Source organism: Engystomops pustulosus, chromosome 2 (genome assembly GCF_040894005.1).
Source record: "Engystomops pustulosus chromosome 2, aEngPut4.maternal, whole genome shotgun sequence".
Taxonomy (NCBI): domain Eukaryota; kingdom Metazoa; phylum Chordata; class Amphibia; order Anura; family Leptodactylidae; genus Engystomops; species Engystomops pustulosus.
Genome location: NC_092412.1, coordinates 93301307 through 93315197, shown reverse-complemented (window position 1 = coordinate 93315197; position 13891 = coordinate 93301307). Strand labels below are relative to the sequence as shown.

Sequence of the window (13891 nt, the reverse complement as noted above, 5' to 3'; positions counted from 1 at the left end):
GAGTTTGGCTTTATAGCTTCATAGCCGAATCCTTTTCAAATAGAGAAATGCTTGCTTGAGTCAGATTTATGTTGGCATTCTATTACATGAGACTCCCAGCTTGAATTAGAACCTGACACTTCCATAATCAACTATGCTATAGGTGCGTTCCATTTTGTTACAAAATGTTGCCTCCTATTAACTCCTCCTGTGCTGCACATTTGCTAACCAGTCGCCGTCTGCAATTATTATCTGTGATTGACAGCCCAGCAGAAGATGCAAGGCTCTTTTCAATAGTAAATACTTTTTGTGGCTGACAAAGGACAGGGCACCCTGTAGTTTTCATTACAATTAAAAGAAAATTCCCCAGCACAGCTCTGGCTGAGTTCTTACTTTCTCGGCACCTATTTCTCCTCTATCTTGCTTGCCAGTACATTGGCAAATAGGTTGTAAAAAAACCACTTTTATCAAAGACACATTTGATTTATGTCTAGGGCTGCAGCTTGCTATTGATTTTTGTTTCCGCTAAAAAAAAAAGAAAGAAAAAAAAACTATGTCTCCATTATTTTGTGAGCCTTGTGTTCTAGTGTCACTCTGTCAGATGTACTCATAGATTAGATTACTATCGCTTTTTTTTTTTCCCTTTCCCTAAAGAAGGGCTTGGAATAAGAATAAGTTTGATGAGACGGTTTTCAAGGGAGAGCAGTGGAATTGCTGGTGTGTTAATGAAGGAAATCAGGCCCTATATAGGCTTGTTTATTGTATATGTAAGCCTAAGTACACTTATAGACATGCTAAAGTGAGATTTATGAGCATTGTGAGAGGTAGCGTCATGGATACAATGGATGGATGGGTGGTACAAGCCTGCTTTACTCATACAATGGAGTGTCTGGACAATTAGTGGATGCGAAGTAAGCGTCTTCCTTTAGAGTCGAGTATTGTGTGTGAATAAATATAAAATACACTTCTATTCACAGGCTGTGGAAAATTACATTATCAGATGTAGATAGGTCACACACATAGGCTAGTTATGCCTAAAGGTGACCGTGGACATCTGCTATGAGATCCAGGAAAATATTGTACGATTTACTGATGATCTGTCTCTGCTCCCCTTTAAATTTTGCTTAAAAAATCTGGCAAACATGAACATGGCTGGCAGATGCCATAGTGCCAGGGCTGTAGTTTGGCTGGCAGGGTGTCCATATTATTGTGCTCAGTCCATGGGATTTGACCTGAATACAGCTCTGTTTCCACCGGCTGTGGCCATTAGTGTGCTGTGGCTTAAAACTCCCTAAAATGGCTGATTATTGTTGGTGGCAACTACATTTTTTACAGGATGAACTGGAGAATTGAGGGCCTATTTCCATTAGAATTTAGACATAACAAGTCATAATAAACTGTATATCCACTGGTCTATATTACAAGTTAAATAAAGTTATAATTAAAATCTATATGCTTAACAAATTGTGAATATGTGCCAGAAAGCTCTTAGAGGGGTTTTTGGCTGACACAATGAAAAACTTAAGAATGTTCTATCAAGTCTTGCAAGTTCATCCTGGTCAAACATCATGTTTATGGGATTTTCTGGTCCTAGCAGATGTCTGTGGCCGGCTTTACTTTGTAAACAATAAGTTGCTAGTTGCTTTCTGATGTGTAATATATGTCCTTGTGGCCTTTAGAACCTGACCGATTGTGTTAATCAAACTCTACGTTGTTTTGCAAATAATATCATATGATGAAATGTTCTGTGATTGGTTTGACAGAAACCAACTAACTATTCTTAATGGCAACAATTAACTGATACATTACACCATCCATGTAATTTCCTGATCTTATTTATACAATATAATAAATGGCACAAATGTGGGAAAACATGTGAAATCAGCAAGTCCAGGTGGGAGCCTTCAAAGCCCTCAGATTAGAATTTACAGTGTTCTCTGAGCTCAAATGGTCATTAGTTAGCAGTGGACTGTAGACAACTAACAGACCGTGCATCTGTGTAATGTATACAATACACAATGTGTTTAACCAGTTTTATGCCTTACTTACAGCTACATCGAATGGCTCTTTAGACGGTGTGGACAACCAGCAAGGAGGTGTATGTGTAACAAAAGCCATGAAGATCCTTATGAAAGTTGGACAAGGTAAGAAACTCTTCATTATTGCAAACCTTTTCTGTGCTAATTTTATGTTACTTCAGTTCTTCATATTTTCATGATTTCTATTTTGTGGACCCCATGCCTCCATATAGGCAGCTTGTTTGGTTTAAACCTTAAAGCCTATATAACGTATGAAGCATTTTTTTTAATTGCAGGTTATAATTGTAAACTTTGTATTATACTTCATGTCAAGCTGCTTCTCTGTGCCTTTTTTCTCTTCCTACCCTGTCCATTCAAAACATGGAGAAAGACACTTTAACAGGTTCCTTTATCTCTCAGTTTCAGTGGAAAACAAGACAATAAGATGATTTACACAAACTGTTTAAATAAGGAAGAAAGGCATGGGTAAAAGAAGGAAACATGAACATATCTCTTTATGAAAGTATATTACAAAGTTTACTGTTTTCATCTGCAGTACTGATTTATACAAGTTAGGATTCTGCATGTTCTCCCTAAACAGGTGGATGTAGACTGGAAGGTTTTTACTAAAAATCCATAGAGTATCTTTTCAAATAATATCACATTCCCAATTTCAACATAGTCAGATTGCATTAAGCTTTTGCATCATTAAAGGGATTTTCTGGCCTGGGTTTCTTTTGTTGCTGATTACCCATCCTCAATATCAGTCAGTGTGTGTGAGAAGCTATCACCATTGAACTGTTCCAAGTAGTTGTTCTGGTGCCAAATGCTAAACAGAGGACCAAGCTCAAGCAAGATGGCCCAGGCAAGATTACTGCAGCTCCGCTATGTTTTACTTGAACAAAGCTATATAGCGGCTTACAAAAACGAGAGCCATTTGCTTGCATTGCCAGAGGCTGTCTGGAACAGTGATAGTCTGTGTGAGGATACTTACCTGAGCACAGGCCATCAATATCAAAAACAGTTCTCCGTCAGGAAACCACCTTCATCATATCATTTTATGAATTGTGAAATGAATAGCGCCAACCCCCGCCCTCCCACCAATCCTGAGAATGAATCAGAATGAAGTGCAAGTGTAACATTGTATTTCCTTCACTGGTTTCCACTGCAGCAGTAAGTCATCACTTCAGACCCTTCATTTTGAGGATTGGCAGTGGTCCCAGAGATCAAACCCACATTGATCATAAAGTGAATGCATCTGCTAGTAATATCCCTTCACTTTACAAGATGGAAATAGAAAGTCACACAGTTTTGTCTAGGAATTTACCAGTATTTACTTATTTGGTGAATATATTGACAAGCTCCGTGCAGCGCTGCGTAATCTGTGTGCACTATATAAATAAAGAATTATTATTATTATATAGAGCTAATTTATGACTTATGATAGGATAGCAACCATATATAAAACCAACTCACACGTATCCCAAAGTTTCATTATTAAGGTGTCATGTATCACTATAAAAACAATCCAATCATAACTTATTAAATAAAAAGTAAAATAATATTTAATGAAAGTATCGTAGCTAAAACTGCATGAAAGCTATGCAGTCAGCACAGCTGAGCGGGTTATTTAGGGAGTGCCCTGACCTCTCCCTTATGATGTGGATGTAGACTCCAGGACATTCTCAGACATCGTCATATTTAAACTACTCCTTAGACCTGCAACAAAATAGATGAATATTAATAATGCTTATTATAGCACTTCAGGTTTCAGCAGTGTTATTTATGGTATAGCCTATACATTTTCCAGTGCACCTCCACATGTAGATAACCAATTATGTGTCAAGAATGAATAATATTTTTAATTAGAACTTGGTTTAGTAGTCGGTCAAATCTCTGTGTTAAATTGAAATGTCATTTGCAAAGCTTTGCTTGCCAACTGTGAGAATCCCTATAGTTTCTGCAGATGGCCTCTTGCCTGTTTCTTAGTGGCTCCTTTTGTATTTAATATTTGTGATGTTGTGATTTCTAGTATAATAAAACTGCTACCTGTTTATGTTTTTAGATCCTGATGCTGCAGGTCGGGATGGAAGTACATCTAGACGACCAGAAGAAGAAGGAGGCTCAAATGGGAAGAGTTCGACCACTAGTCCATTTGTCAATAGCCCTGCAAGTAAGTACCGCATTCTGTACTGATTTCTGCCTTCCTATTTGAATATACAGAATGAATCATAGTTCAATCCTACTGTGGTCTGCATTTGAATAGTATTATCCCAGCAAGAGATCTCTTTTGAGATTTTGAGCTTTTATCCATCCAGACAGTAATATCACACACCCTTTTTCTACATTTGGAGATGTAGCAGAACCTGCAAGTAATGTATGCTGATATGTCAGTAAAGTATGCTCATCTATTTTGGTAGGCATTAACCTAAATGTTTTCAGTATGTCTCAGTGCAGGGGGTTAATGGAGCTGCTTAGTCTTGATCAATGGCTTGTCTTCATTGATCAAGTGCAGTAATAATGTGATTGCATAGCATCAAAATATTAAAGAATATTAAATAGCGTCATAAGATTGAATCCGTGACAACTTTTAACTTATCTAGTGTCACTAATCTGACAAATGGGAGGAGTCACACTCCACGAGCATGTCCATAGCATCCCCCATTGTACTCATTATGTTGTATGTGCTTATTATTCTAATTAATTCCTAATGTGCTGAGAGCTCAGAATATCACACTGTTCAATGTGACACTTTTTATTGCTTGCCAGATGTGCAGTCATTTGTTTAGTTAATTGTCTATTACATAAGCTGAATCATTAATATTTCTACTGTGTTGCACAAATTAACTTTGGTTTTCATGAGGGTAGATAGCTTCTTACTTATGTAGATAAGTACATGAAATGACTCTATATTACAGATGTCGTCAGTAGTCAGTTCTGTAGCTTGCATCAGGATAAGGGAACTTGGCTGCAGCTCCCTCAGGCACTAAACAGGTTAATAAGTGTTTGCAGAGAAATACAATAAGATAATTCTTCATACTGTTAGGGCAACTCCTCTGGGGATCACTGTTCTGCAATATAGTAATAGGACTTCCAGCAATTGCTATGAGGCAGAGACGTATACTATAGGCTGGCTGTCTCGGCTGATGGATGCCCATAAAAGAAACATTGTAGTTGAACATCAGCAAGGAAGTAAGATTATGAGACACTACGCCTTGTTTAATATTGATCACTCGCTCCCTCTGTTTGCATTTGGCCGCCTATAAGGGTAATTGCTTTGTCAGAGTTCAGAAGAGAGCCAGTTCATTGTACCTTTTCAGTAGAGAATTCCTGATTGTCTTGGTCAAATATAACTGGATTGTAATATTTGGCTTTTTTTCCCCCCTAGGTTCTAGCACAGATGGCAGAAACTCCGAACATAGGGGTTTAATTGGATCCGAGGTGGCCTTATTTGCAGGGATTGCTTCAGGGTGCATCATCTTCATCGTCATCATTATCACTTTAGTGGTGCTTTTGCTGAAATACAGAAGACGTCACAGAAAGCATTCACCTCAGCATACGACAACTTTGTCCCTCAGTACATTAGCCACACCAAAGCGCAGTGGCAATAATAATGGTTCAGAGCCAAGTGACATTATCATCCCTCTAAGGACTGCAGACAGTGTCTTCTGCCCCCATTATGAGAAGGTCAGCGGAGATTATGGACATCCTGTTTACATTGTGCAAGAAATGCCACCACAGAGTCCAGCAAATATCTACTACAAGGTCTGAGGATTGTGGTGGTACCTTTTGACAATATTAAGGACAAGAAAGGTCCGTTGCTTCCTGATGGGGTTTTTTGGTGATTCCTTATGCATCAATATGGACTTGCATTGGGGACCAGGCACAAGCAAAAACCTTTCTTCAGAGAAAGCCTCTTTGAGCTGCACAGCTTATGGGATCTGATGGTTCCTGTGAAAAGTGCTTACTACAAGCTGGAAGACTATAAAAAATACCCATTCTGAAAGCTATACCCTGGTCATGTTCACCCTTCTTCTAAGCCATGAGCACCAGGCATCCAAGCATATACAAAACCAGGTTAATATAGACAGAGTTGCAGACGTTTTTCATTTTAGGCATTTTAAAGATGCTTTAGAATATTTATCTTGAAATGCAATCTTTTGATTTAATATCGACTAGCTTTTCTCAGTGCATACTGGATTGGTCAGAAATCTGTGTGTGTGTGTGTGTGTGTAAAACTTTCGAGAAAACACAAAACCTGCATTTTCGGCTTTTTTAAGTCCATCACTGTTTCATTCTCTCTGTCGCTAGGATGACTTTATCCTTCACATAAGGCTTCCTCCACTCCACCTCCTATATCACTAATGGAACATTAACCTTTGTAGACTCTTGCTCCATCCATTTCTACCGCAGTCACACTCGAATGGGTAATATATTATGGAAATTGTATTTGCTAATACAGAGCCTTCCAGCAAAGACGTCAGGCTGTCAGGAGTCCATGGGATAGGATGCTGCTGCCTCTGAGAATCCTATATAGGTGGCAAAGCACTTTGGTATGTTAGATTTAGAGAGGCAAATGATATGCTGTAGAGTACCTTTACTACAAGGATTTATAGAAAGATGCAGAAGCTGGTAGACAAGGACAGTATGAAGTGGTTATGAGGCTAGACTGTTGGAGATATCGGCAATAAGAGGATGTTGTATGAAACTCCTAGTCTGTTGTGGCTGAATTTAGAAGCAGACTCAGGTGCTATACTGACCATAATATTCCTCAGCTAGGAAAAGCTTTCAATAGCAGAAAGCCAAATCTGACCTGTAAGTTCTAGTACCAGAGGTCATAGCAGAGCAAATGTTCCATATGTCTGCTTAAATTATTTTTTTTTTTTTCTCATCTGTCCATTTTTGAGAAAGCCAGGCTACCTGGCCCCTGCAGAATGAGTGATTGGACACTTTTACTTTGTGGTCATACTGTCCCAGAGGAGTGCAGCAGAGGACATGGCATTTCGCTGGTGCTCTATTTCAAAGAAAAGCACATATGGCAAACATTTTACAGTTCTAAGGTATAAAATAAATTATTAGTATGGAGAACAGGAAAGAATTAAAAAGACTTATTTAATAGGTGTATAGCACACAGGGGATATAAAGTAAAAAAGAAAAAAGAAAAGATTTTACTAATATATAGTTAAATATTGCACAGCCTGCCCCTCCAGAAGATGTGAAATCCAGTTTGCAGCAGTTGAACAGGCTGTTGGCATTACAGAACAGAGTCGGACGCTGCTTCTGGGGCGGGAAGAAAACAACTGTAGTCCAAAAATAACAATAGTGAGAAAAAAGAAGAATAACAAAGCCCTCTCAAGGCGTCTCACACAAGAGCAGACTAGGAAGTTCAAGCCCAAAAAAGCAGGAAATCAGTGTTACTGCATCGTACATGTAACAAAGATGAGAAGATGTTTTGTCCGTCATTCTCTACATTAGAATTTCCTTTTTGCCTTAATGCAACAACGTTACTAGACTTCAGCAGGTCACAGAGCGCAATATCTAGTTTTTCCTTTCTTCTACCTATTCCTCCCCTCTCACCATCTCCCCTTCTTTATTTCTTTCTGTGTTTTTTTTCTTCTTTCTCCTTCATTTATGTGCTATGCAAAACAGATATCATCAACACAGTCCTGTTTCTATGGTAACACTTTGCTCTCTGAATTGGAAAGAAAAAAAAAATTAGTAACAACGTTTTAAGGTTCTCGAGTCTCTAAGGAGCACCTGCAACGGAGAACTGTCAAAGGGTTGATTGATCCTTTTTATTCTTGAACCTGAAAATTACGTTGGCACGAAGGAATTGTTGCGTGGTCATCGAAACAAATGCAAGGTGGCAAGTCATTGTTAGCATTTGCTATAGATATTCTTTTCTAGCAATTGAGTGTGATGCACAGAACTGTTCACTATGTAGGTACACAAAATTGATGGGAATTACACATTCTGTGATGCCGGTTCTTTTTTTACATTTTTATTTGTAGTCATCCTACGTGCTATAGAAAGGACACTTTATTTTTTTTAACTTTGACCATGTCTTTCTTTTAATTCAAGCTGTGAAAATCTCATCACAAATGCAACAACCTGCAAAATAGTGTCAAACCATTTACTTTATTGTCTGTTTTTTGTGTCTGACGCCGAATGACAATCTTCAATCTGTTCCCTTTTGTTTAGAAGTCGGTTCAGGTTTGGAATTTTTTTTTGTTTCTGTAAATGCCTTGCTTGTGAGATCATAAGATCCTTAGTCACCGACTTAGGAATTTGCACCATTATGTCAAAGTGAAGATGCTGTAAATATTTGGAGAACTGTATCTGGATTTGGGGTGTGTCCGTAGCCTTATTCACCTTTTTAAATATTAATATAGAAAAACTACACATGGAAAAAAAAGACAGAAAATGGATTTTCTTAACTAGATTGTGTACATAGAGCAATGTTGGATTTTTTTACAAAGTCTAAGCAAAATGTTTTGTATAAAATTGAATTTTTGCTATGTATTTAGCTACCGCTTGTTTAAAGGCAGTGTCATTTCCCTTTGCACTGTAATGAGGAAGAAAAGGTAAAAAAAGGTTGCCAAATTGCTGCATATATGTGCCGTAATTGTGTACCATGAATATTTATTTAAAATAATTTTTGTCCAATTTTGTAAGTAACACAGTATTATGCCTGAGTTTATAAATATTTGTTTCCTTTTTTTAAGAAACAAGATAGCCTTCCTTAGGTTTACAACTTTTGCTTTAGTTACACATTGTATTTAGCCCTTCAGTCCCTTCCCTACCAGACAACAAAACTCTGAAATTTCACATTCCACGTCTGTTTCAAACTGAATTTGTTCTTAAAAAATAAAATATTTTTTCCTATGGACATTATTGTGGTTAGAGTTTTCTTTATCATATATACTAAACCTGATTGACAAAAGTAATACATGGAATGTCAAGTTGGTGATAAACAATAGATTGTGTATTGGTTAAACCTGCTGAAGTTGAGGGCTTTGGCCAACTATCTTCTATGTATGAGAATTTTCAACTACCCTGCGCTGGTGCCTGGACACTATTGGACACTAACAGTCACTAATTGTAGCAAGGGCTAATACCCCCTGCCCTGGTGCACCCTGCTGCTGGCCACGCCCCTCCTTTACATTCTTGGCCTGGAGATGGCATGAAGGGGTAAAATAATTGCAATTGCTGGTGGGTCACTAGCAATTGCGATTATTTGGGGGCCTCCACACCAGTTTGTTGGCATAAAAGCCCTGATAAATGCCACCCATTGTCCTATGGGAAACAGAATGAGGCTTAACCGCTACGGAATGTGATGGCGCAATATACATAAAGCTGATGATGATTATTATTAAGGGCCCCATAGACATTACATGATAATGGACAGATTTCTGAAAACTATTTAATGTGAATGGGGCCCCTGACTCTGCTCTTATGACAGATAAGATATAATTCAACAACCCAATATATTAAAACATATTGGGGCAAATTTACTTACCTGGTCCTGTCGCGACGAAGATGAATTCCGGGGCGACTCACGTAGCTCGTGCGCCCATTTTCCTGCATCTGTTGCTTCCCCTGCTGAAGTCTGCTGGAGTTCACCTTCTTCTTCCCGGTGCTTGTAAGTCCAAGTCTTGCAACACATTTTTAATTTTAAATCCTGCGCGTAGCTTGAATCCGTCTATTTGTCCGACGGCCATGCCCCCGATTTGCGTCGCATGAAAGTCGCCAAAATCCGATCGTGTGCGCCAATAAAAACCCTATTAAATGCGGCACAAATCGGAAATCATGTGGTTCGCGGACCCTTAGTAAATGGGCTCCATTATGGGGAATCTTTAAGTTATCTTTAAGTTTATAGCGCATTATGGCCCACATATATTAAAGCACTTGTGCCAGTCTTTTCTCTACATTCGAACTGAAAAGAACATGAAAACTCCTTGCACATGTATTTATAAAGTGTCTGCGCAAGTGTTGTGTTGCGGCTGCACTGTCCAACAAGGCAAACCTAAAGGTGCGTGTTAGTACTTAGTTGGAGTTTGCTCCACATTTATTATTGATGTGTGTCACAATTCTGTCTACAACACAATTCTGCAGCATGAACAAAGTGCACCAAAAATATTGTGCACAATTCCAGAGCAGTGCAGGGGGCACCAGATTCATGAAGACCGTGTGCCAGTTTTGATTCATCTGCGCATATATAAACTTCAGAACAAATGAGGTCGGCACTTTTTGATTCACCGGAAATCTTGAATCCTTTATTCATACATGGTGACACAGCAAGTTACAGGTATTAACACATAAGTGCAGGAAAAAGCATCATCTTATGCGTTTCTGACCGATAAGGTCCTTTGTCATAGACTGCACATATAGCAATTTGCACTAGTTTTGGTAATTGTGGGCCTACACTATGTGCAGAAAATCAACAGCATGTTACAGTAGCAGTGTAGTATATGCAATTTTTGGAAGAGTTTTTGCTATAGTCTACACTGGTTTTCCGACTATAGTAAATCTGGCGGGCCGAGAGTTCATGTCCGCCGTTTCATTACCGAGATGCCCAAAGTGGCGTGCGGGTTGGAAAACAGGAACACTGGCAGGGAGGTGAGATTCATTACACCTTCTCCACCAGTATTCTAGCAGAGAAGGCATAATGAATTTCCCCCATCGCATAAAATACCCACATTTGAAACCATTCCACTGTGGATTTATGATCCACAGAATATCCTTTTGTTGTGGTTTCAGGCAATTTAGGTTTATTGCCGCTTTAACAGTGTAGAGGTTTTCATATATGAGGCTGGCTGCATATTCTGGATTATTTCAGCTGGGTCCAGTATCACAACCTGTGGTCTGATATTACATTTTGATGCTTAATATTAGTGCAATATAAGGGGATTGGAAAATTCAGATCTTTTCCAGTATTGCTGCATGGATGTTGGCACATGGGCAAAACTAGAAATGTGATGGATGTTTTAAAGTTCTCTTTTTATTAGACCATTTAAAACAACGACCAGAATTGGACACATGGATGTGCTCCGGCCTGAGTTTGGCCAGCTGATGCCAGTTATTAGGCAGTAAAAATTGCTGGCTGCTCCAGTTTTCCAGAAAAATACCTTCTGTTTTCTCAGAAAGAAAATTCTTTGTTTTTAGCCATTGAACATATCATTATCTGTTTTTGAAATATGATTTTCCTTTATGAATTTTTTTTATTAGTTCATATACTATATAGTAAATTTCAATTGCATAGGTCCTCTTGGCTATCCACGTGTGATTTTTGTTCAGTTTTGTAATAAAGCTCAATAAAAGAAGAACTCAGGATATATTTGGCTGGAGGTGCTGGTGAATTTCTTCCACCAAGTTCCTCATTCCATCCATAAATGTCTCCTAGTAATCGGTGGCAGAATACTGTGACTTTACGACGTGCTTCTCCGTGCTGGTTATCCCTGTACAATGATGCTTATCTGTGTTTTGCTACCCGCTGTGGTTTCAGCAGTGATTCAACTGCTGAAACTGCATAAAAATTGGGCAGGCGTCTTCATTTTTCTGCTCTGGGGAAAAAAAGGATCTGTCTCTGCCTCTCTTTTAAATGAATGCATGTTTGTAAACAGCAGTGCAAATTAAATAACCTGTGAATCTAGCTTAACTCCTACTTATACAATATTAAGGAAAATCTACGATCAAAATCAAGCAGGACAAACCAAGGGCAATTACTAATAGATCCAGGCACTGTTACTGTGATAATCTTCTTATATTTGTTATCCATGGCCTCCTTCCTTCTAAGATCAACTTTTAAAATTATGCCAATGAGCCTATAAAACAACTGGGATCATAGAGCCTCTCCGGGCTGTAGATTCACAAGCTGTTACAGTGTGCTGAGGGAGCAGATGGCAGTTTAACAGCCTGTGAATCTGAAGCACAGAGGGGCTTTGGGAACTGCCCCTGAAGCCTTTCCCGCTCATTACCATAATTTTAAAAGTTGATTTTTGAATAAAGGAGGCCATGAATAGCAAATATGAGAAGATTACCACAGTCATTGTGTCTGGATCTATGAGTAAGTGTCCTTGGTTTATCATGATGGATTTTGATGGTAGATTTTCCTTTAAAGCATTCCAAACTTTATTAGTCCATTGTCTTGTAGCTCACTATTTTAGGAAATTATTTCAAAGTATATAATTCTTTTCTAATAAATACAAATCATTGACTTCCGCAGCTTCTCATTTGCAATTCATAAAATGCCTTGTCTTTCAGAGAAGAGTGAGTGACAAGATAATGCCCCTAAAACATAGCTGTATAGAGTGAAAAACACCGTTTTATTGAGAACTTGACTTTGGGAGCTTGTAGCTTGTCAAATCTTTCTTGTTGACATTGCAACCAAGCAACTGCAGCAGATAATATGCAGAGAAGTCTAGGAAGGCGAGACACTTCTTGATATCCACTTTAAAAACCTTTTCTCGCCCAATATGTGTCTGCAGCGGCCTAAAGGCATAACTTTGATATATGTGGAAAGCAGAAATACAGTGCAGGGGTCAAATGTGGTGTTAGGTGGCAAAGACATAGAGGAGCAGACTTCAAAGGAGGCAATTTCTCATAGCTATAGTCTGTCCTCTAGAGCAGGCAGGATAGGTAGGAGCATGTTTATCACTGCTGTTGACATGACACTATTAATTATCTAACAAGGACAAAATGTGAATTTACTGTCATGGTTATGAATGGAGAGTCATCTGTAAGAGCTGATAGGAGCTGTTCAATGAAATAATAATAGAAAGGAATATCAATGTGCTGTACATCTCTCCTGGAGCTGAGCAGTATGTCAGCCACATGAAAAAGAGTCATCCACCCAGTGACCGTCATTTAGATACTGCCAGCGTCTAGTTAGTGTGCTACATTTGAACATTGTGACATGTCCATTAGCATAACACAGGACTGATTTGTCTGTTTTATTTCCCATTTTGTGGATACATTATGCCTTTTTGTCCAGAACATATGATAAATAGTTATATGTTATTTTTATTTGCCATTTTTTATTTTTTATAAAGCCTCACCATATTCCAAAGAGATTGATCATTCACATCAGTCCATGTCCCCAGGGGTATTTCAGACCTTTTTTTTTAATTTTTGTTCATCTTTTTTTTTTTTTTTACTTAAAGATAGGTAATCAGCTTTGTAGTCTGTTGTTAGAAGCAGTTCACATGTCATGACCATCTTTCACATGACCTGATTTTAGTTAAGACCCATTTAAGTGAATGCATATGAGTTGCAATACCAAGCACAGTCATTATACAATGTATAGCTCAGTGCTGTGTAGACTGAAAAAAATTCACATGCCTCGTCCCAATTCTGCAGATCGAGGGGGTTCCGTATACCAAACACCTGCTGCTCTTTTGATATTTTTTTGTCTCAAGGATGAACAATCTATAAAAAATGCTGTAATATTGCTTTACCTTTCCTTATTTTTCATAAACATTTGTATGTATTAGGGGTAATTCATATTATTCTGTTTTCAAAGTGTGAGGGGAGATAATAGTAAGGATGTTTAGAATGAATATATTTCCCTATTAAGGACTTGGCCTATTTGTGCCTATACCCCCAAGAACCAGGTCCTTTTTAAATTTGAGTTATTAATACACTGTTCTTTGAAGCCAATTTGTTACAATTTATAGAGTAATATTAGTGCTTTTCTATGAAAAAAGTTATCATTTTGGTGATCCTAAGTTCACATTGTAAAATAAAAATACCTAATCTGTAATCTGTTATGAAAAATCAAAAATATCTGTTTGAGCAATTCCCTCTAGAAAAGTGCATTTCATGAGAAAGTTAGAGTAATAAGTAGTAGGAGGGAAGGCTGCATTCAGAGAAGGCCAAATGTGTGGAAGAGTGAA

The 13891-nt window shown here is 38.2% G+C and overlaps 1 protein-coding gene across 1 annotated transcript in view; it reads left to right on the top strand.

Moving 5' to 3' along the window:
• Nucleotides 1–7222, top strand: part of EFNB2 (ephrin B2) — a 30390-nt gene extending 23168 nt beyond the window's left edge. Inside the window, exons 3-5 of the mRNA XM_072135537.1 lie at nt 2031–2123; nt 4063–4170; nt 5386–7222. Coding sequence (XP_071991638.1) covers nt 2031–2123; nt 4063–4170; nt 5386–5768 — 584 coding nt within the window. The 3' untranslated portion in view covers nt 5769–7222. The remainder of the gene's footprint in view (nt 1–2030; nt 2124–4062; nt 4171–5385) is intronic.
• The last annotated feature ends 6669 nt before the right edge of the window (nt 7223–13891 follow it).